Here is a 22,763-nt window from a genome sequence, read left to right on the forward strand (position 1 = left end):
GAATCTTACATTAACCTGAGTAGATTTAAACTCACCAGATCTTGCTTGATTTGTTCATAACTCCAAGACTGACTGCCTTATGTCACAGTACTGATTTTGCTGCTGTTTTACTCGCCCCAAAAGACTAAAAATAGTATTTTTGATCTCGGAAGCTAAGCAGGGTCGGGCCTGGTTAGTACTTGGATGGGAGACCACCTAGGAAGACCAGGTGCTGTAGGAGTAAACAATAAAAAAATAAGGGATTGTAAACTGACAAGGTCCTTGCAGTCTGTGAGGTCAACCAAGGTTTGCCTTGCCTAAAAAAAAAATTTTTTTTGGTAGAAGAGGGTAAAAGGAGGGTTCCAAAAAATTGTTCAAACAGCTTTAATGGGGTACAACTTACATATCATAAAATACACCTATTCTAAGTGTACAATTCAATAATTTTTAGGCAATTTGCAATTATTCAGTTCTCACTACAATACCAATTTTAGAACATTTCCATCAGTCCTCCAAAATCTCTTGTGCCCACTTACAATCAATTCCTATTTCCAGCCCGCCCCCGGGCAACCAGAAATCTAATTTCTGTTTCTACAGACTTACCTTTTCTGGACATTTCATAAAAATGGAATCATACACTATATCATTTTTTTTTGTGACTGATTTCTTTTGCTTAGCATGGTGCTTTTCAGGTCCATATTGCAGTATATATCACAACTTTGTCTCTTTATTGCCAAATAATTTATCATCGTATAGATAGACCACATTTTGTTTATCCATTCTAGTTGATGGACATTTGTACTTTACTTGGGACCATTATGAATAACACTGCTGTTATGAATATTCGCTTACAAATCTTTGTATGGACAAACGTTTTCATTTCTCTTGGAATTTCTGGGTCACATGGGAAATTTACGTTTAACTTTTTAAGAAACTACCACTGTTTTCCAAATTGGCTGCACTGTTTTATATTCCCAACAGTAACGTATTATGAGGGTTCCAATTTCTCTACATCCTTTCCAATGTGTTGTTTGTCTTTTTGATCATAGTGGGTATAAAGTGGTACCTCGGTGTGCGTTTAATTTGCCCAACGATGTTGAGCATCTGCCCCCAAAGATTTTTAGTTGTGCTTTTTAATGCATCTTCCAAGAGAGACGCCGAGAATCGATCTTTTCTTACCTCCACTGTCATAAATGTTCACGGGGACAGCTGCATGGCCACACGTGCAGCACGTTTCTGGGTGAGCTTGTAGTATGATTGACTTTTCCCAAACAGATTATTTTTCTTCCTCCTGTGTATTTTCCCTCCCCTGCTCCCTGTGCTTTGCAAAATTTGAATTTTGTTTAGAATTTAGGATTTTGTGAAACATTCTAATTTGTGTCAAATACTTAGTTTCTACAGAGGCCACTTGTCTCTGTGGGCGGTTCACGTTTTATAGTCGGTTTGACATAAATAGCCTGTTCTTAAAAGGGATGTATTCTACTCAGCACCCCTTGAACATTTTAATACGTGCCTAAACAACATAATTGAATTAATTTTAAACAGAGTTTTCTACCAAGATTGTGATAAAGGGAAGCAATTAGTTCAGACAGAGGCTAGGCACTAAGGCGCAGACAGATGGGCGGCTGGGAGGATCTAGGAGACGTCCCTGAATCTTAGTGAATTTTAAATTAGCTACAAACTCTGCCATGGGGAGTCAGCAAACATGTTTTCTCGGTGCAAATTGACAGTTTAAACTGGGAAATAAATGCTGAACTGAATGTAGAAAAGGTGGGAGGGGCCTGGTCCACCTGGTAGAACTGTAAGGAGTCAGGACTCAGGCAGGAAACTGGGGGGGTTTGCAAAGTGGGTGGCAGGGACAGCTGGGCAGGGAAGGCTCTGGACAGAGGTCACAGGGCAGAGCCCAGAGAGAGAGAGAGAGCAGTCAGGGTCTGAGCTGAGCTGGGCAGGATTCCTGCCTCTCCTTAGAGAGCTCTGCAGGCCCAGCAGGTGGAGGGCCTGAGGCCAATAAGTAGGTGGTCTAAACTGATGGTAGTCAACGGAAAGTGGCCATAGCATGGTGAGCCTTCAGAGCTGGCCCCTGGTCTCTCTCCCTGTATTTATATGCAGAAGCATTGGCTCTCAGGTCCGTGTTGGAATATTCTGCCCTGGCTGTCTCGGGCTTGAAAGCAGGGTATGCCTGCAGGGCACGCCCAGTGGCCCAGACACAGGTGGGCCAGCCGGTTGGCTGCTGGGGTGGTTCAGATGTGACTACTTTGAGCCTGCTGGGGCGGTCAGGGCTAATGGCAAAGGCAGCCATGTGGTTGCTCACAGCAACCGGGCCCTCTCAGTTGTCATCACCTGTCAGCTGCCCCTCCCTGCATATATCCTGCTGGTAACACAGGCAGCCCAGCAGAATTGGAGTGGTTCCCCAACAAGTAGCTGAGAGGTTTAATTGATGTTAAGAGGCGGCCTATAAAATGGCCAAAGGGCGGCAACCCCTAAGGCCTAGGGTGGGAATGGAGAGTCCATGTAAAGCTGAGGGGCTGCAGCAGTCGCCTTGAGGTACTTCCGCCCCAGCTGCAGGTCCAGCCTTGCCACCCCGGCCCCAGCCCCCTTCTGAGAGGAGGCTGTGAGACAGAGGCTACTGCTGCCCGAGGCCACAGGAAGGGAACAATGATTCACGATGCCGAGGGGTCCCAAGGCCTCTGAGTGCCCGTTCTGTCACCTCACCTGTGGAAGGATAGAGGTGCTCTGGCCATTCTCCAGGTCATTTCTGCCTCCACTCATGTTTGTGAAATGTCTCAGGCAAAGGAGGAATGGGTGAGTTGAAGGAGACAGGACAGAGGGAGGCTTGAAGGGGGAGTGTGACAGAGACAGCTGAAGCTCCAACGCCTTCAGAGCCCCTTCCCTACTGTGGTGCTGTGGCAAGACTTCTCTGAAGAAAGTGGGTGCACCTGGATGGTTCCCCCAGGTGGTGTATTTCTCCCCAGAGCTAGCCCCAGCCTTCAGGCAATGAGCCAGCAGCAAGGCTCTGTCAAGGTGGAGGTCAGCTCAAGTTTGCAGCCCTTGCTCTAACCCAGATTTGCCCCCCTCGGACAGGCATCTGGCCCAGAACCCTTTCATCTGTGACTGTAACCTCAAGTGGCTGGCGGACTTCCTGCGCACCAACCCCATCGAGACCAGTGGGGCCCGCTGTGCCAGCCCCCGGCGCCTCGCCAACAAGCGCATCGGGCAGATCAAGAGCAAGAAGTTCCGGTGCTCAGGTAGCTGTTGGCCGGCCCCTGTCTGTCTGCAGCCTGATCAGGGATGCTGCGTTGTTTCCTGGATGGCTCCAGCAAGGGTGCCCAAGGCCACGCTGGATCCATGCTAGAGGGTGTCAGCCCCAAATTCTAGGCTTGGATATGAGTGGTATTCAGTCCCACTCCTCGTGTTACTGAGGCTTGGAGAGGGGGAGCTTGCTGAAGGTCTTAAAGGAGGACCACGATAAGGACCCAGGCCCTCTACCCCCAGGCCAGTTCTCTTTCACGCCACCACTTTCAGCCTTTGAAGACACTTGGGAGGCCTGGGACCCCTCTTCAGTGAGACAGGTGCCTCCTCCCGGCTCCGGGGGCAGCAGAAACAACATCTGGCAGGGGCAGCGAGGGGCAGCTTCTGAACCTGGATCCCGGTCAGGGCCTGACACCTCCCTGCCTCATCCCAATATTGTGCTATTGCACATGAGAATTCGATGACTCTGGAGCTACCTGAGACATTTAATTGGTGCAGTGCTGCCCCCACCGTTGGCCTGGGCAAGGAACATCTGTGCTCTGTGAAGGTCTTCTGCACTGGGGCTGGGCGGATGGGCTCTGGAGCCTTGATTTGGAACCTCAGCCTCGTTCCTGGGGTGCCTTAAGCTGGGCCATGGGGCTGGGGCCTAGGCTCTTCCTGCAAGTCCTACACAATCTCCCCAGCATCATGGCATTTCTGCTTTCCTCCCCAGCCAAAGAACAGTACTTCATTCCAGGTAGGAGAGTGGGGGAATCAAGGCCAGCCTGCGTGGGACAGTGACAGTGGGTGGGCAGGGACTGGGGTGGCAGGCTGAGGGGGACTACGGGACCCTGGGGGGCAAGGCTGCCCAGAGTCTGCCCCGGGGCCCTCATTCCCTGGCCCCTGGCCTCTCACCGCAGGCACGGAGGATTACCAGCTGAACAGTGAATGCAACAGTGACGTGGTCTGTCCCCACAAGTGTCGCTGTGAGGCCAGCGTGGTGGAGTGCTCCGGCCTGAAGCTCACCAAGATCCCTGAGCGCATCCCCCAGTCCACGGCTGAGCTGTGAGGCCCCCAGACCCTTCACACCCTCACCCGCCCCCTGCTCCCGCTAAGCAACCTGGGCCTGCTCCTGGTTTTTCTCTGCCCTGGCTCTATTTTGGGGACCACTGGAGACGCCAGCATGGCAGCTGCTGGCCTTGCAGGAGAGAGGCCCTGCAGCGCCGGGGCCCCCTACTTCTGACTCACAGCCATACGTGCCCTTGAAGCAATCTCTGGCCCCCAGGGCACGTCGCTGGCCTGAACCAGGGGTGGCTTTTCTCAGTCATGCTTTTGCCGTCTGAGCTAATGATTTCATTAGCTCCAGTTGTGTCCTAAACTATCCTTTAACTATTTTTTTCTCTCTCTAAAACTATAAATTTGTGCACATATATATCCATGTGCGTGAATACCTGACATATCTATCACTCATATATGTAAATTTTCATGGCATTTTTCACGTTAAAAATATCCCCATTCATAACTCCCCCTCCTCCCAACTTCGGCACTTGGCCCAGCATTCCTTTAAAATAGGATCAATTCGCCTTGACAGATAAATTCTTCTGGGAGTCCCCTTTGTTCGAATCCCAATTATCTCAGTTTGGAAGGTACTTCAATGTCTGTCTCCTATGGATGTGCAAGTTCCCTTCATTGCCTCTTACAGACGATTAAACAACAATGAGATTTCCATCCTGGAGGCCACCGGGGTGTTTAAGAAACTCCCCCATCTGAAGAAAATGTGAGTTACCCAATGGTGGAAAGGTTGTGGTCAGAACGTGGGCCTGGGATGGAGAAGGGAGATACAGGGTGTGGGGGTGCTCCCACGGGGTGGGGGGCTGGACAGGGCTCTTGTGCACGGGGATTAGGTGCAAGAAGTGGGGCCCTGAGCTTCGTCACCCTTCCACACCTCCTCTCTCAGCAACCTGAGCAACAACAAGGTGTCAGAAATCGAAGACGGGGCCTTCGAGGGCGCGACCTCTGTGAGCGAGCTGCACCTGACCGCCAACCAGCTGGAGTCCATCCGGAGTAGCATGTTCCGGGGCCTGGACGGCTTGAGGACCCTGTGAGTGTGCGGGCTGGGGAGAGGGGGAACAGCTGGACTGCGGCAGGCAAAAGCCAGGCAGGCAAAAGCCAGAGTGTGGTGTCTGCATTAAAAGGAGAGGAAGAGAGGTAGGAGGCCCCCTCTCCCGGCCCCAGCTTGCAAGAGGAGGGGACAGCCGAGGACCCTGGCTGCAATGGGCCAAGTAATGAGATGTCGGTAACTGTGGTGAGGCTTGCTTTCTTGTCTCCTGAGGTGTGGGGTTGATGCCTGGTAAGGGGATAAAGGGAGGCGGGTCCTTCTGGAGGTCCCCTCTCATTGTCCTGTGGTCAGGTCTCAAGAACATAGCACATGTGTTCAGTTTAGGAGTGGCTGGCAGTACTGCAGGCAGGAAAGGCTGGATGGCCCCATGGTGGGGACATTGCAGAGGTGACTCAAGTGGGTGAAAATGAGGGAGCAGTGGTGGCCCACAAGTTTTGGGATTCTGGGATCCCATGACCCAGAGCTCAGCCAGAGCTAACCAGATATCAGGACCCAGTAGGACCCCGGGGTCCTCACCGCTCGCACATGCTCAGCGAGCCACTCTGTGCCCAGGCAGCACTGGCTCTTTAGATGGCCATGTAGACTTTTAGCATGTCTGATAGACTGTGTTGTCCAGGCTTCCTGCAGTGAAAGAAATGCCCATGTCTGCGCTGTCCAGCGTGATAGCCACATGTGGCTACAGAGCACTTGACGTTCGGCCAGTGCTATAGAGGCACTCAATTTTGAATTCCATTTCTTCGTAATTAATTTAAATCTAAATAGCTACATGTGGCTAGTGGTGACAGCTCTGGGAGCCACCTGCCTGGATTTAAAGCCCAGCCCTGCGATAGGGCCATGGATTGGCTTCTGAGCACATATCGTGGTATTTGTGTAAGGCAAGTGAATGTATGAATTCTCTGTGGATTTTAGTTTGTTCTACAAAAAGGAGATTGTATTATTTGCTGTGTTTTGCAGCTTGCTTTTTCCCTTGTGAATTGCCTATTCTGTGTCAGGCTTGGTTTTGTTTTTGGTTGGGGAAAGGAATTGAGCCAGGTTTTTAAGGTGAACAGAGAGTTTTGCAGATATGAATGAAGAAGAAGGTCCTACTAGAAAGAAATCATAGCTGGGGGAAGGTGTGGTGATGCAGGCTCCAGCCGCACACCTGGAGGATAAAGGAGTCTGGGGAGGTGGGAAGGTGCTGGTCTGGGGCCGGGTTGGACGGGCTCCCAAAAGTCATAGAAAAGAGTTTAAACGTGATTCTGTGGGCAGTTTGGAAGCCACTGTGGGCTTTAGGCTGGAGAACGACATGACCGTAGGAAAGCCTCTCGGGTGTTGACCCGGAGTGTGGCCGGGAGGCACTGGGCATCCAGGGAGTGAAGGCGGTGGCCGGCGGGCCGTGTGGGCAGGAGGCAGAGGAGGGCATCTAGAGGCAGGGAGGGTATATGCCGTGGAGCCCGGCGCCAGGGATGCTGGCTGTGCTTCTGCTCCCCGTGGCTCAGTGCCTCTGGGGAAGAATCTGTGAACTGGCCGGTGGCCGCAAAGCACAGCGCAGGCATTTGGCCGAAGGGTACAGCTTTTTCGTCCTCCCCACCCCCTCCCAGCATGCTGAGGAGCAACCGCGTCAGCTGCATCCACAACGACAGCTTCGCGGGCCTGCGCAACGTCCGCCTCCTCTCGCTTTACGACAACCAGATCGCCACCATCTCCCCCGGAGCCTTCGACACCCTGCAGGCCCTCTCCACGCTGTAAGTCTGGCCGGCCGTCAGACAGTGGGGGCTGGGGCTCTGGCGCCAACCATCTGCACCCAGGAACCTCACCCACCTGCGATCTCAAGGGCGTGGCCTTCTCAGTGGGGGCTTTAAAGGACAAACTCGAGGGATGGTTGGGTCCCCATGGTTTGTTGATACGTGGGTCCTGCCACGTTGGGACAGTGGGTCCTGCCACATTGGGACAGTGCCTTCTGGTTGGTTGTCTGGGAGAGTGTTGGCGGTCGTGCGGACAGTCCGTGGATGGCAAGAGAGTGCTTTGCTGCGAGACTAGCAGAGTGTCTTCACGATCACACACCCACGTCTTCCAGGAACCTTCTGGCCAACCCTTTCAACTGCAACTGCCAGCTGGCCTGGCTGGGCGACTGGCTGCGGAAGAGGAAGATCGTGACGGGGAACCCGCGATGCCAGAACCCAGACTTCCTGCGGCAGATTCCCCTGCAGGACGTGGCCTTCCCTGACTTCAGGTGTGAGGAAGGTAACTCGTGCCCGCCCCTCCCCTCCCCCAAACCCCGGGCGGGAGGGGAGAGGGTGAGCTGGGCCAGGCCATGGGCATGCAGAGTAGGCGGGCAATGCCCTGTGACATGCCCCTGACGGGAGGGAGGCGCTGTTGATGGGGAGGGGGTGAGGAGCAAGGAGGCCCACTTGGTGGTGTCTTTGTGTGATTATAAGTGCAATTATGGCTTATTGTTTTAAAAAGTGGGAAAATATAGATAAAAGGACATAAACATTACCTATTAGCCTGTCACTCAGAGAAAAATCACAATTAACATTTTAGTGTATTTTCTTTATGTAAGTTTGTTTAATTCAGAGACCTGCCTCCTGGCTGTTCCTCAGTGCTGCAGACTGATGGGTTCACCCTGTCCAGAATATGCAGTGGGTACAGACCCCACATTGCCTCTGACCAGTCTTCTGTCCTGAGCAAGTTATTTAAGCTCTCTAGCTCTCAGTAAAACAGAAATCCATTTGCTTAACTGACCTATTTTGAGGAGTACTATGTGCCAGGGCCCGCTCTAGGTATACTAAGCTCCTTCAGTTGAACAAAGAAGAGACACAGGTCTCTATCCTCATGCTGCTTGCATTCTAGGGGTGAGAGTGGCGCCCTTACTGCACCGTTAAGGAGACTGTGTTTGATACAGTGTCCAACACATAGTAGGTGCTCAAGAAATGGTGTGGCTGCCATCCTCCTCCTCTGCTGTGCCTGGGTCCACTTTGGATCTGCGGCAGAAGAGATTGACCCAAGACCTACATTAACCTCAGAACAGGTCCAAGGGGCTTTGTCCCTGGTGGGGAAGGGTGTAGCCAAGAGAAGACTTACTAGTGCATGAGGGAGTGTCAGAGACGGGTGTCTGTTTCCAGACACCCTGCAGCAGGGCCCTGGCTGCAGGAAACCCTAAGAAGGCCTGTGTTTTCCTCCCCAGGCCAGGAGGAGGGGGGCTGCCTGCCCCGCCCACAGTGCCCCCAGGAATGCGCCTGCCTGGACACTGTGGTCCGATGCAGCAACAAGCACCTCCAGGCCCTGCCCAAGGGCGTCCCCAAGAATGTCACAGAACTGTGAGTAGCCAAAGCCTGGTGTCAGGAGGAGAAGGTGACCAAAACCAGATATTAGCTGACTAGCAGCTTGGAGTTAGGGCTTTGAAGGAGACACTGGTGCCAAGGAGGCTTTGAACTTCTCTTTGATTCACCTGATGGCGCGACTCACCCATGGCAAGTGCTTCATCCCTCTAAACTAAGCTCCGCCTTTAAAATAAGAAATAACATTATTTATTCCACTTCACATCATCTCATGAGCATTCTGCTCTGCAATGAAAACTCTCACGAAAGTTATTTTTATTGGCCACGTAATATTCCACCACATGAATCTACTATGATCTACGTAACAAATCCTTTTGTTGGATAGTCTAGTTGTTCCCAATTTTTTACTATCATAAAGAACACTGAGGTGCGTGTCCCTTCAGTGAGACTGCTAGTCAAAGAGCAGTGCATTGTTAGCACCCTGCCGCCTTTAGCCTGGTGGCCTCCCGGAAGAGTTGTGTCCTTTGTACTCCTATTAGCCTCGTGTGGAAATGGCCTGCCTGCCCTCCTATTGACACTGGGTGTCATGGTCTATAATCTTTGTTCATTTGGGTTTGGTACCTGAACTCATGTGGAGGTGTGGACTTACATGTGTATGACAGACAGAGGGATGGAGAGCTGGGCTTCTTTGACAGACACCTCCAAATGAAAGAGTTTGGTCAGTCCCCGACTCTTCCTGTCCCTTGGATTGGTCTCCTGCTCTCCATAGCCAAGCTTTTCTTTGTCCCGTGGGGAGTGCATGAGGTTTTCATTTTATTTCTTTCATTACCAATGAGGTTGGCTATTTCTTCACAAGCCTATCAACCACTGCAGTCCTTGTCCTATGACTCGCCTACCGTGTCACCTGCTCATTTTTTTGGTCACAATGTTAGAGTCCCGGTTTTCTCCTTGGTGCCTCATAGCAACCCTCAGAATAATGGAACAGGCGAGACAGACTGTCTTCTTTGACTGAGGAGGCTGAAAGTTACCTGACTTCTCTAAGCCTCAGTTTCCTCAGCTGTAAAATGGGGCTACCTGCGTGTATCGAAGGGCTACTGAGAGGATCAAATGAGATGGGTGGGAAGTCACCTTGTACAGTGATGGGTCAGGTTGAGTACAGCCCTGATGCAGCTGCTCTCTGGATCTTTGGGGTGTGAAGGAGCTATCTCGAGGGCTCTAGTTGGTGGAGGTCCTGGGCAGGGAGCCCAGCTGAGACTTTGGTTCCCAGTGTTCGGATTACTGCTTAGCAAGGATGGCTGGTGGGGGCGCGGGATGGGGGGAAGGGGAGGGCACGTTCACACCTTGAATACCAAGCTCTATCCTGTAGACATGGGGAGCCTGGGGAAGTTTTAGGAGAAATTTTGTTGGGCTTGGCTTTAAGGACAATGTCTTGGGTGGCAGTGTGTATAGTGGGTCCCAGAAGGAAGAACAGAGGAGGCTGCACGGGAACCCAGCCATGGGTGATGGTTTTCAGTCAGGGGTGATGTGAGAATGGGAGTGATGATGAGACATCAGTGGGTGGGCGAAGCCAGTAGTCACAGGACTGGCTGCAGGGGGAGCTGGAGAATCACCATCAGGGCCCGGAGCTTGGGTGGTTAGGACATGGAATGTGATGCTGATGGAGTCAGGGGGAGCCAGTTTGGCAGTGAAAACAAAGAGCTCAGGTTTGGGCATGTTTGAGTCTGGGGCTTGCATGGGATGGACCTCACACACCTTGCCGTCAGGCGGAGAGGAGGCCTGGTAGCTGGTGAGGGGCCTGGCAGGTGGTCCTGAGAGGTATTAACATGCAAATTAGATCCATTTGGCCAGGAAAATTGCAGAGCAGAGAGGAAAGGGGAGGGGGCTCAGGATTCAGACCTGGGTAGAAGGTCTGACAGGGAGAAGGCTGAGAGGGCAAGGCAGGGCAGCAGGAAGGGAGCCAAGGGAGGCTTCATATCTCAGTGGCTTTTACCAAGTTTTTTGGGTGGCACCTATCCAAATAGCCTAAGGAATTAATGCATTTTGTCCTCTGATTAGCAGTTCTGGGCTGTTGTATGGTCTGCAGGTAGGAGGGAAATGAGTGAGAAGTCCCTGGCTGCAGAGGGAGGTTCTCACAGCGCGAGCACTGCCAGAGGCAGTGATGGTGCATTAACTACTGTGTTCTCACCTGTAGCTACCTGGACGGGAACCAATTCACCCTGGTTCCGGGACAGCTGTCCACCTTCAAGTACCTGCAGCTCGTGTGAGTATCCAGGCGGCTTGAGGATCCCAGACTAGCCTCAGAGGACAGGAGGGCCATTGGCATCTGACTGTTGTGGCTCAAGCTTTCTAGAAATTCTCCACTTAAGGCTGATCCTGGTGTTGTTTTTTTGTTTGTTTGTTTTTTGTTTTTTAATTTCACCCTTTCCCTCTGAGAACATTTGTGCATAGAGTTGTCTTGCCACCTAGTGGCCATGCTTAGGGATTGCATTGTTTCAGGCTCCCTTGGGCTGGCCCCTGCTTCTGCCCACCCCATGTCCCCAAGCCTCCCTCTAGGTTGACAGTTGTTAATGCGGTCAGCCTTGCAAAAGTTGGATGGCAAATTAGTCCAGCTTTTGCCCCCAAACCAAATAGGAAATGAAGAAGTTTCTCTTTAGGCTAACATCTGCTTTTCTGTTAGTTCCACCTTTGACCCTTTCCATGTCATGAGCATGTACGAAATACGCCTCAGAATAAGTTCGACTCCTCTTATCCCTCCAGCCTAATGAACACCTCACTTCAGTTGTCTTTATCTGCTCATTGGCCAGATTCAACCAAAAAGAGATTCAGAGAATATTCCATCTTAGTGTGGCTTGGAGCAGCACTGCTCTAAGTGTGGTCTGTGGACCAGCCGCAGCCTGAGGACTGTTTGTGATGGGTCTACAGTTAGATAAGAAACTTATGCCAGAATGCAAATCAACATGACAACTTCCTTCATTGAGAAAGCGTTGCTATGAAAAAAAAAATGGTTAGCTATAGTAAGTCGTGTGTGTTTAGTGTCATAGGTGATTGCATTTTGGCACAAGTCCCTTGTGGTGGCAAGTTCAGTTCAGGGACTGGCTACTTTGAGCAGCACTGGCTTACAGAATTTTGAAGCTCCAGTTTATCTGTCTTTGCTAGTAATCTAGTAAATGTGTTTTGACTGTTCCAGTGTGTGTGTGTGGGGGGAGTTGACAGGTTGCATAGTGTCAGGAGATATAAGGCACCTTTTTGCTCTGATGGAAAGGGTGCCACTAGCGGCTCAGATGCACTTGAGAGGGAAAGGGGGACCAGAGGGCTAATGCCGGGCCACTTCATACTATGAAACCTTCGGTTGGGGGATTTTGTCTTTTTCAGGGACCTAAGTAACAACAAGATCAGCTCCTTAAGCAATTCCTCCTTCACCAACATGAGCCAGCTGACCACTCTGTGAGTCCCAGTGGGGGGAAGTAAGGGAGGGCACGTGCTGTGGCCGATGAGACTTTCCCCAAGCCCTGGTCCCTGACAAGTATCACATGCAGACTTCCTCACCTGACAGGAAATTCACCAGGGCCTGCCAGCTGAAAAGACTTTTAAAAAACATTTTTTTTTTAATTGTGAAATATAGCATAATATATGGAAAAGTGCAAAAAATATAAATGTACAGTTTAACAAATAATCATAAAGGTAGCACACATGCGTAGATACCTAAAGCAAAGAATTGGAGCACAGATAGTGCCCCCAAAGTCCCCCGTCTCTTCTTGATCCTTATTCCTTCCTCTCCCATCAGAGGCAGCCCCTACCCTCACTTTTATGATCACTTCTTCGGCCTTTATAGTGTTGCCGTCTACAAATACATTTTTACACAATGAAGTTTAATTTTTCCTATTTTTTCTTTTTAACCTTATATAAATTGCATCATACAGAATATATTCTTTTATATCTGGCTCCTTTTATTTACCATGATGTTTGTGAGATGCACTCATGTTGTGTAAAGCTGTGTTCTGTTCATTCACTGCTGTATAATATTCCTTGTAGGAATGTGCCATGCTTACCTGATCCATTCTACTGTTGATGGATTTGGGTTTTTTTTTTCCAGTTTGGACTATTGTAAACAATGACCCTCTGAACACCTTTGTTCCCATATTCTAAGATATTTTAATGATTGCTTTAATTATACTCCAAGAAAGCATTAACGAGCATTCCTTGTATTTCCTGGAGCTTAAGAGTGTATATCTCACTTGCCTTCCCAACACCTCTTTTTACGGATAATGTGCCAAGAACTTCAGAATTTTTCCTTAGGTTCTACTGCAGTCAGAAAATGGGGTCCTGAACCGGTCAGCCCCCAGGAGCAGAATGTGGGCCTGACGCCTTGAAGTGCAGGTTCCACCCACCTGCACTTATCTGCCCCAGAGTCTACTGGTCAGTGGGTTCCTGCTTCAGAGTCTTCATGAGCCTGTGTGAAGCTGCCACAGTCTAGGCAGTAGTTCTCAACCAGGGGCGATTCTGCCCTCCAGGGGACACTTGGCGATCTCTGAAACATTTTTAGTTGTCCTAGCTAGAGGAGGGCAGAGGGAACTACCAATTTCTGGTACACAGAGGCCAGGGAAACTGTTAAACATCCTACAGTGCACAGGACAGACCCCCAACAAAGAACTGTCAACAGCGCAGAGGCTGAGAAATCCTGATCTAAGCGAGCCTGGCAGCTGCAGGGGAAACAGCCCCTTTCCGTGACAGAAGCATCTCCTTTCTCTTGTTATCATTTTTAAAATAGCTTTAGTGTGGTACAATTAACGTACAATAAACTGCACATACTTAACATCTACAATTTTGATATGTTTTGACTTATGTTCACACCATGGAGCCATCACCATAATCAAGATAGTGACCAGTTCCATCATCCCCAGAAGTTTCCTTGCGCCCCTTGATAATCCCCGCCCCAGCCCCGCAACCCCAGGCAGCCACCAGTCTGCCCCGTCCCTCCTTCCTTCCCGCAGGATCCTCAGCTACAACGCCCTGCAGTGCATCCCTCCTCTGGCCTTCCAGGGGCTGCGCTCCCTGCGGCTGCTGTAAGTCTCCACTCTTCTTTCCTGCAGGGTAATCTGCCCCTCTGAGGGCCCTGACACCCACCTGCTGGGCTGCAGTGTCCCCACGTCTGGGACCCCGGCAGAGCCAACTGTGTTCAAAGGGGGGGAGGCCAGTCCACTCTCATTCAAGCCCCTAACTGAGGCTGAGGAGCAAATGGGAAACTAGCTGATAAGTGGGGCTTGCCGTCTGCCCCGAGTTGTGTTTGCAGTGTGTGTGGTGGGGAGGGGGCATCCAAGGTAAGGTAGCCCCTCATTTGCATGTGAATCTCCAGTTCAGATGGCGAGTGTTGCAAGAGACTAAAAATCCTTTTCTAAAAATTCCCACTGCAAGGTTTTTGCCCTGTGATCAAAGCCCTCTGTCACGCCTGTTATGATGGCCCCTCGTGTATCCATGCATGAATTCTCTGACAGCAATCTCCAGCCTGCCCCCCTCCCCCAAAGTGACATTTTTTATCCCCAAACTATGGCTTGTGCATTAATTTCCTTACCAAGGAGAAGCCTACATCTCAGGCTCCTGGCTTCGCATGTTTCATATTTGTCATGTAAACGGAAATAGCGCTTGAGTTCATTACAACGGCAAAAAACAGAGCCCTCCAGGAGGGCTGAGGGGAAGTGTGGGCTGCTTGGATCATTAAGGGCTCCCTCTCCTCTGCCTGTGGCCAGTGGGGCAGGGTCTGTCTCTGAGCCGGGGGCCACCCCACCCACAGCACTGATGGAGGCATCTGAAGGGTAAGCGCAATGCCTGTCTTCACAGAGGGCCATACGTGTGCCTCCCTCAGTTCTTACTTCTCTGCATGGGGCACCAACAGCCTCTTCTCTCCTCAGGTCCCTGCATGGCAATGACATCGCCACCCTTCCGGAGGGCATCTTCGCAGACGTGACCTCCTTGTCTCACCTGTAAGTAACTCTGCCCCATTCTTTGAATTTAAACAGAATTTGGATTCCAAGAAAGAGGATCCCACCTCCTGAGACTGTCAGAGTTTGCTGCTTTGACCCTGAAACTAATTTAGTTTGTGAACTTCAAGTGCTCCTCCCCAGACTTGTACACATCCAAGATTTCCTCAGTCGCAACAATGGAATTTAAAACAATTCTTCACAGGCAGTAGTAAAAGTAATAATGGCCATTTATTGGTTGCTAAGCACTTTGCCTTCATGAGCTAATTTAATTCTCACAGTAATCCTACAATATAGCTTCTGTCGTTCCCATTTTACACGTGAGGAAACAGGCCCAGAAAATGTGAGAAACTCACCCAAAGTTGCATAGCTGGTAAGGGCTGAGTCTGCCGTCTTGAAAGCACATGCTCTTAAGGACATCAGCATTGTGCCTCTGACTTCACATGGTGAGGAGTAAGCTCCAGAAATTTACTGCCCCCAAGAAGTGTATAATTGAATGTAGAATCACATCCAAAACCATTTAGCTGGCAGTGCCATGAGAATCTTTAAAAAGCAGCGCACACGATTCTTCAGAAAACTAAACCTAGAATTACCATATGATCCAACGATTCCATTCCTAAGTATATACCCAAAAGACTTGAAAGCAGGGACTCAAACAGATATTTGTACACCCATGTTCATAGCAGCATTATTCACACAATTGCCAAAAAGCAAAAACAACCCAAGTGTCCATCGGCAGATGGATGGATAAACAAAATGTGGTGTGTATATATATAAAATATCCCATTGTATGCATATATATATATATACGCACACACATACAATAGGATATTATTCAGCCTTAAAAAAGAATGAAGTTCTGACACACGCTACAACATAGACGAACCTTGAAGACATGCAAAGAGAAATAACTCAGACATAAAAGGACAAATATTGCATGATTCCACTTATACGAGGTCTCCAGAATAGTACAATTCATACCTACAAAAAGGAGAATGGTGGTTGCCAGGTGAGATGGGTAATGGAGAATTTTTGTTTAATGGTAGAGTTTCTGTTTAGGGTGATGAAAAGGTTTTGGAACTAGATAGTGGTGATAGGTGCTCAACGTTGTGAATGTAATTGATGCCACTGGATTGTACACTTAAGATGGTCCAAATGGCAAATTTTACGTTATATGTATTTTACCACAACAAAAGTGAAGAAATGAAAAAAACAGTGGGCTAATTCTGGAGGTGGGGCCAGGTGCAGTGCATTCTCTCCTCGAGCCTCAGCTACAGGGCAAGGCAGTGTTCAGGCCATGTGCACTGAAGCTGGGACCCTGGGTGTCACCACATCCTCTTGTTCTCTGCCCCACACCCAAGGGCCCAGGGCCTGAGTGGGCAGGCCCAACCCAGTCAGAGAGTCTTTTGGGTCCCCAGCAGCTCCACTTGAAGTTCATTCATTCAACAATCTCACTGGATTTACTCAGTTCTAAGACTTACCTTTTCCACATTTTAATCTCTGAAATTAGAAGGCATATAACAAATGATCTGTATATTTAGTATAGAAATATTTCTCCACCCCTCCTAAAGCATGGGAAAACGATGGTGCATCTAACAATCTTAGACTTGAAGAAATAATATAGCAACAAGTGCCGTTCATGGAGGATCTGCTTGGGACAAATACTTTGCTACATGTGAACACTTTATTTGTGGCGCCTCATTTACTCCATGACCAAAATGAGAATTTGATATTGTGCTGTGCGCTAGCTGAACAGATTTGACAGGAGCCGTCTCGAGCCCACATTGAAGATTCCAGGGCCAGCGTGTACTCAGTGGGGAGAGTGCAATGACCAATTAGCGACATCTGCCTCGGGAGTGGAAGGGGTGAGGGCTCTGTCCTAGGTGGTAGGGTTTATTATTTCCATTTTTCAGTCCCAGTTTCTGAAAAGCTAAGCAGCTTCCCTAGGTCATAAAGGTAAGAAATGACAAAGACAGGATTTGAGCTTAGGTGTGTCTGATTCCAAAGCTCTTTATTTATTCTTTATTGCCTCAATAAATATGTCCTAAGTAACCACAGTGAGTCAAGTGCTGAAGAATTTGCTAACACAAGGTTTCTGCCCTCTGTGACCATCTGGGATATGATAAAATGAATTCAAAGGCAGCAGCTACTAACTCTGGAGAACTCTGAGGAGCAACACAGAGGAGGTGCCACTTGTGTTGCCATTAGAAAAGGACAAGGAATTTGCCATTTGGAAAAGATGGGGAAGGGCATTCTAGGAAGAGGGAACAGAGTGTGCAAAGGTGTAGAGGCAAGAAAGTAAATGACGTATTCAAGGATGCTATGCTGTCCAGCATAGGATATAGGGGATTTGGTTGGGTGGAGGAGTGTGAGGTGGGAAGAGATCAGTCTGGAAATGGACACTGGAATTCCATTGCGAAGGGCCTTTATTCTATAGATAGAAGAGAACTGTGGAGAAATTAAACTGTAGAACATTCCTGGAAAGCCATGGTGATATGTGGAGGCTACACAGGATGCGGTGAGGCAGGAGGGAGCCTGGCTGGAGATGGTGACTCTGGAAAAAGGCAAGACAGGGACAGTGCTGTTCATTGCTCCTGGTGACTTCCATTCACAGGAGCTTGTTTCCATCTGTGTTTGGTGATTTTTGGTTGTGAGCGCATTTTTTCTTTGCTGATGTTAGAAGTTCTGGGGACCCAAAGTAGAGATGCTTCTCTCCAGAGAGCGTCTGTGCTTGTCTACGTTTGATGCTCAGTTTTGCTACTGTTCTGAGCCCATGCGGCCTCCTTTGCTTACCCCTAGGCTGTGCCAAGTGTCTGCTTCAGTTCTCTACTTTGCCGGGCAAGGCCTTTTGAAGCATCTGGTCCGACATTCCCGCATTTGGATTCCTCTTTTGTGTATCTCTTATGCTTGGGTTTAAATATACAGTTGCACTTCTTCCCCATGAAAACTGAACAATATCCAAGTACTTTTTGACCTTATCTCTCACTCAAAATCTAGAGGCTTTGTTTTTCAAATGAGAGATGAAAAAACAACGTATGTTTTGGACAAACTAAAAATCAAAACTGCAAAAACAAATTTTGAACCCACACCTATCTACGAATTCAGTCTTTCTCAGAAGAACAGTAACATCAGGCCAGAAGCCAGATCCAATTTGTAAGAAATAAACCAATAAGTAAAGATTAAGCGGTAATCGTAGAACAGGGCATGGGCATTACTGATTAGATGTGTTTGTTAATTACATCTAAGCCCCATTTGTCTACAAGATGTCTATGTGAAAGAAATCTTCCATTATTATGAAGCAACCTTGTGAACAAACTCTGTCCTTTAGGCTCAGTTTTAAAGGGAACGAGGCAGTAGCCTGGGAAATGGACACACACTTGTATTCATTCAGGTGTGTGAACATGCAATACTGATGAAATACACGTGTATGTGCACACACGTATTCCCTAAGGATTTCTGAGCATGTACAAGGTGTCAATATGGATTCACCGTATTCACTTGGGGCTTCACAAAGGCCACATGCAGTCCAAAGGGAGGGGTGCACTTGTGGCTCTGTTGCACGTTAGGAGTTGCCCAAGAATTAGCATCTAGTGTTCCTGTTTCATTTCCTGGAGATGCCCTCTGTTCTTACTGTGCCTCTGACCTGGATCTCTGTTCCATACTGGCAGTGTGCAAGAGGGGTAGGCGGGCCAAGGGCATGGTTGAGAGTGAGGTCTGCCATTTTAAACCCCTTGAACTCTAGATTAGGAATCAGGACATGGGGCATTAGGTCCTTGTTCTCACCTGTACAAAGGTTATGTCTAATGTCCGTTGTGGTTCTAAAATGCCATAACGATTGTGAGCACTCATCACTGCTCTGGGCTTCAATACCCTGCATATCTGTCTGCTGCTGTTTACTTTTACATTTACTTTGCAGTTAGCTTATCTGTCATCCGTTTGACTGTCCATCCATCCATCCATCCATCCATCCGTAAATGTTTACTGTGCACCAGATCCTGTGCCAAGTTCTCCGACATCATTCTTCATTTCTATAGTCTGGCATTTTGTTGCCTCTAATCTGCTACACCCTGGAAAGCTAGATTTCTGAATTGATTAAGGATTCGGTATAAAAAGTAAATACGGAATGAGTAAGTAAATCATGCCCATATGACAGAACAGCAAGTAGTTGATTATGACAATTAAGGAGCTGTAATTTATTCAATGAAAATACAGAATAAAGAAGATGGTACACTCTGATTTCAAAGATGTATATATATGAACACAAGAACTGGAAGGGAATGCATGATAATTTAGTTACGTTTTATGGGGTGATAGTTGATTCTTCTCTTTTTGAATTTCCTTTGCTTTCATATTGAGGTTTCCATTTCTCGTGCTTTGGGGCAGGCATTCATTCATTCAGCAAACGTTTCCAGTTGCCCATCACTGTCAGGCCCAGCGGGAGATTTTGTGGTTCCTACTCTCAAGAAGCTTCAGTCCACTAGGAGGAGACAGTGATGCAATGAATAAATTGCCTGGGAGGAGGATGGGCAGAGGAGGTATAGCTCAGGCGAAGGAGGTTTTGAAGTTTTAGTATATGCTAAACTCTACAGTTGGCACCTCTGTGAAATAGCCACAGGAAAGCTATTTGGTCCCAGTTACATTAATAGAAGCTCGGCAGGGTCTTGGCACGAACACACCTAATATCTACTGTTTCACCGAAGGTCAACAACACTGAGTTATTTATACTTGTGATGGGGACTGAATCCATAGTCCTTTTGGTCTGACAAGTGGCCTGGCTACCGTCCCCACCACGGCACCTGTGGCTCTCCACTCTCCCACAGGAGTTTTTGTTGGAAAAATGGTCCCCAGGTGAACGTGAACTACTAGTACTACTGAAATAGCCACAAGAACTCGGCCTTTGGATAAATTAAAGTTTGAAATATTGAGTTCGGGTGTGGCTCAGAGTCTGCTCTATATAGAAACAAGGAAAACATAACGGTCAAGCCAGAATTTAAGAGTTTTGAATAGCTTTTTATTGACTTTGGTAGTTTTCATTATTCTTTATTCTTTTTTATATTAAGAGTCGGAAGGAGACACTTATATTTGAGGTGCAACTTTGCTGCCATTTATGGGCGAATATATGTAGGATTTGGGAATTGGGATAGTCCTACAACATGTCAAGGGCCTCCACATTCACAATGGCCACAGATTTAGTTTTTTTGGCATATTCTGTAAGTGAGCTACAGGACTGAAAAAAGCAGCCATTCTCATCATAAACTTTAAACTTGGGCTCATTACCAGACCACACTCCTGCAGTATACTACAAAAAATATTTTAAAATAAATTCTGTATTTATTGTATGAATAACATAATTACATTAACTCACACTTTATTATTATTATTATTATTATTATTATTATTATTTTAACACACTGAGCTTTAAAGGTACAAAGCATCTGACTCCCTTTACCTGTGAGAAACCCTGGTTCTCTTCAGTGGCAAAAGGAAAGTGTCTCCTGTCCCATTAGCCAGGATGGGTGCTGTCAGCAAATCAGGACAGAAAAATTTTAAATACGTGTTGAGGTTGGACTGGCTTTCTTTTCCAAGCTGAATTATTCCCTCAGCGCCCATTTTAGGTTAAATGTACTTGTCTCCCTCTCTTCACCCCAGATTGCAAGCTCTTCATTGAGTCATAAAGTGAGCCCCAGAGATGTAAAGTGAGCCGCTCAGAGTCGCCGGGGCAGTGAGCAGCTGCACTGAGGCCAGAGTCCAAGTCTTGCTCAGCCTGCTTTATAAGCTCGCACAGTCATCAGCTGTGCTATTTTTGGGAATTCCTGCTCAGAGTTGCTGCTGCTTTCGTCAGACTGCACACATCTCAAGGGGAACCACTTCCTCTGTATGGTCCAGAAACAGGTGGAAAATGGCAGTGCATCCACGGGTTTCTTAACGAATGCGCTCATTCTCATGTACCTTATACGGCCTTACATTTTCAAAATAATGCTATTCAAAATAATATAAAAGAAGGTCAGGCACAAGGCTCTGACTCTTCTATTTGCTGGATCAATGAACTCTGCCCCCTTCATGCCCTCAAAGCCATGTCTTGTTCATCTCTCAGTCTCTCACTGTGGTGTAGGAGATTATGAGCTTGTGTGTTAGATTGGTAAAGCATTAAGAGGCTGGATGTGCACAGTGCTGGGGTGGGTATGTGAGGGAGCAGGCGTGGCCTTACACTGCTGGTGAGTATAAGTCCATACGACCTTTTTTGGACGGCAGCTGTTCACATTTTTTTCCATGTGCTTCCTCTACAACCTGAACCCAACTTCTAGGTGTCTGTTCTAGAGAAATGCGCACACCTCACAAAGAGGCATGTACAAGAATGCTGACTGCCATTGGAAATGAGCGGACTCTCTGGCGATAGGGAAATTGCTCGGTAACCTGTGAGGCACCCATTCTTTGGGATGCCATGGAGCAGTGTGACAAAGTGAGGTGGATCGACGTATGCTGCTCTGGAAAGATCTCTAAGATGGGCTATTTAGTGACAAAAAGCAAGCTGCTCAGTAATGACGTGCGGTGGATGGACTTGATTCGTGGGGAAGAAACATACGTGTAAATATGGGGAAAGACTGGAAGGCCACACACCGAAGTGTGGTGACTATGTCCTTCTGTGGTTGGCAGTTGCAGTGAGTGTAGGCTTTTTCTTTGTAGCATGTTTGCATTGTAATTTATTTAACCCCTCCCCATGGATGAACACTGGGGGCTTCCAGTGTTCTGATGACAAACGATGCTGCCATCAATATGATCGGACGGATGTCTTTATGCACTTCTGCAGGTATATCTGTGAGATAAACTCCCGGAAATGGAATTGCTGGGTCAAAAGCAACTGCACTGGTAATTTGATAGAAGCCATAAAATTCCCCTCCATCGGCGTTATTCCATTCTGCGTTCCCATCAGTGACATAGGAATGTACCTTTAAAAAAAATCGAGGTAGAATTCACGTAATGTAAAATGAACCATTTTTATGTGTACCATTCAGTGGCATTTAGTACCTTCACAATGTCGTGTGAGGGGAAGACCTTGGTCTGCGATGTTTGAAAGTGCTTTACGATGAGAATGCATTTATGTGCTCCTCGTTTAATTAAAAGTGAAAAAGAAAAATTAGAGGGTAGAGCTTCCGAGTCAGACAGCTCTGGGTCTGGATCCAGGGACAGGCCTTCACTAGTTGTGTGACCTCAAGGAAATTACTTATTCTACATGGGGCTCAGTTTCCACATCTTTGAGACAGAAAGAAAAAAAAAACTTACACTGTGGAGCTAGTGAGAGGGTTAGATGCATTCCTGTGGGAAAAGCAGCTGTCCAAAAGGTGTTGGTTCCTTTCTCCCCTGTGCATTCTGGAGGTAGTGAATTCAGAGGCTCTGGCCTCAACAGCACGAGTTCAAATCCCACCTACCCCCTTTTTCTGTGCCATCCTAGGCAAACGCTTTCATCTTTTTGAGCCTCAGTTTCAATGTGTAATATGGGGAGAGAAGGGTGTGGTGAGGACCAAGTAAGGTAACACATATGAAGGGCTTGAAACTGTGCTTGAAACCACAGTACACGCTCTTGAAATGGGGCTGTTAGGATTTTTGCCAGCCCCTGGCCTAGTGGCCTGCACCCTAGGTGCCCAGTGGTGAAGGACCCCATGAAGCTGTAATGCCTGCTTCTCTCTGTTCTCTGACCCAGGGCCATTGGTGCCAATCCTCTGTACTGTGACTGTCACCTCCGCTGGCTGTCCAGCTGGGTGAAGACAGGTTACAAGGAGCCAGGTATTGCCCGCTGTGCTGGGCCCCCAGACATGGAGGGCAAGCTGCTCCTTACCACGCCTGCCAAGAAGTTTGAATGCCAAGGTGAGCCCAAGAGCATGAGAAAGGGGTGGCGGTTACTGGGTTTCGTCCCTACCTCCCACTGTTGGTGGCCACAAGACCTGCCCAACCCTGGCTGGGCCTTCCAGATGCTCCTGTGTCCCTGTGGTGACCAGCTGGGTGGGAGGGTCAGGTGCAGGAATGAGGCACCTGTGGCTTGTTAGCATGGCTGCCTTCTCATCTTGACATAACATGAATGAAAAAAGGCAGGCAGAAAATCTCAGGCTATAAGTAAGGGCTTTAATCCTTCCCTGGGGTTATATAAGGAAAATAAAAATAGCAGCAGCATTGCTGGAAGCCCCGAGCCTCTCAGCAGTGTAAGCA

General features: G+C 48.3%; 1 protein-coding gene across 7 annotated transcripts in view; it reads left to right on the plus strand.

The window, feature by feature from the left end:
• The window catches only part of SLIT1 (slit guidance ligand 1), a 152,442-nt gene that overhangs the window by 111,595 nt on the left and 18,084 nt on the right, over positions 1–22,763 (plus strand). For 5 of the 7 annotated variants that reach the window (XM_039871623.1, XM_039871627.1, XM_039871626.1 and 2 more), the window contains 13 exons: positions 3,061–3,224; positions 3,941–3,964; positions 4,128–4,272; positions 4,910–4,984; positions 5,165–5,308; positions 6,907–7,050; positions 7,383–7,549; positions 8,493–8,625; positions 10,778–10,846; positions 11,959–12,030; positions 13,578–13,649; positions 14,493–14,564; positions 22,261–22,424. In XM_039871623.1, the coding sequence (XP_039727557.1) occupies positions 3,061–3,224; positions 3,941–3,964; positions 4,128–4,272; positions 4,910–4,984; positions 5,165–5,308; positions 6,907–7,050; positions 7,383–7,549; positions 8,493–8,625; positions 10,778–10,846; positions 11,959–12,030; positions 13,578–13,649; positions 14,493–14,564; positions 22,261–22,424 (1,445 nt within the window). The remainder of the gene's footprint in view (positions 1–3,060; positions 3,225–3,940; positions 3,965–4,127; positions 4,273–4,909; positions 4,985–5,164; positions 5,309–6,906; positions 7,051–7,382; positions 7,550–8,492; positions 8,626–10,777; positions 10,847–11,958; positions 12,031–13,577; positions 13,650–14,492; positions 14,565–22,260; positions 22,425–22,763) is intronic. The other 2 variants (XM_039871625.1, XM_039871624.1) reach the window with 2 other exon arrangements.

Source organism: Pteropus medius, unplaced genomic scaffold (assembly GCF_902729225.1).
Source record: "Pteropus medius unplaced genomic scaffold, Ma_sr-lr_union100, whole genome shotgun sequence".
NCBI lineage: Eukaryota > Metazoa > Chordata > Mammalia > Chiroptera > Pteropodidae > Pteropus > Pteropus medius.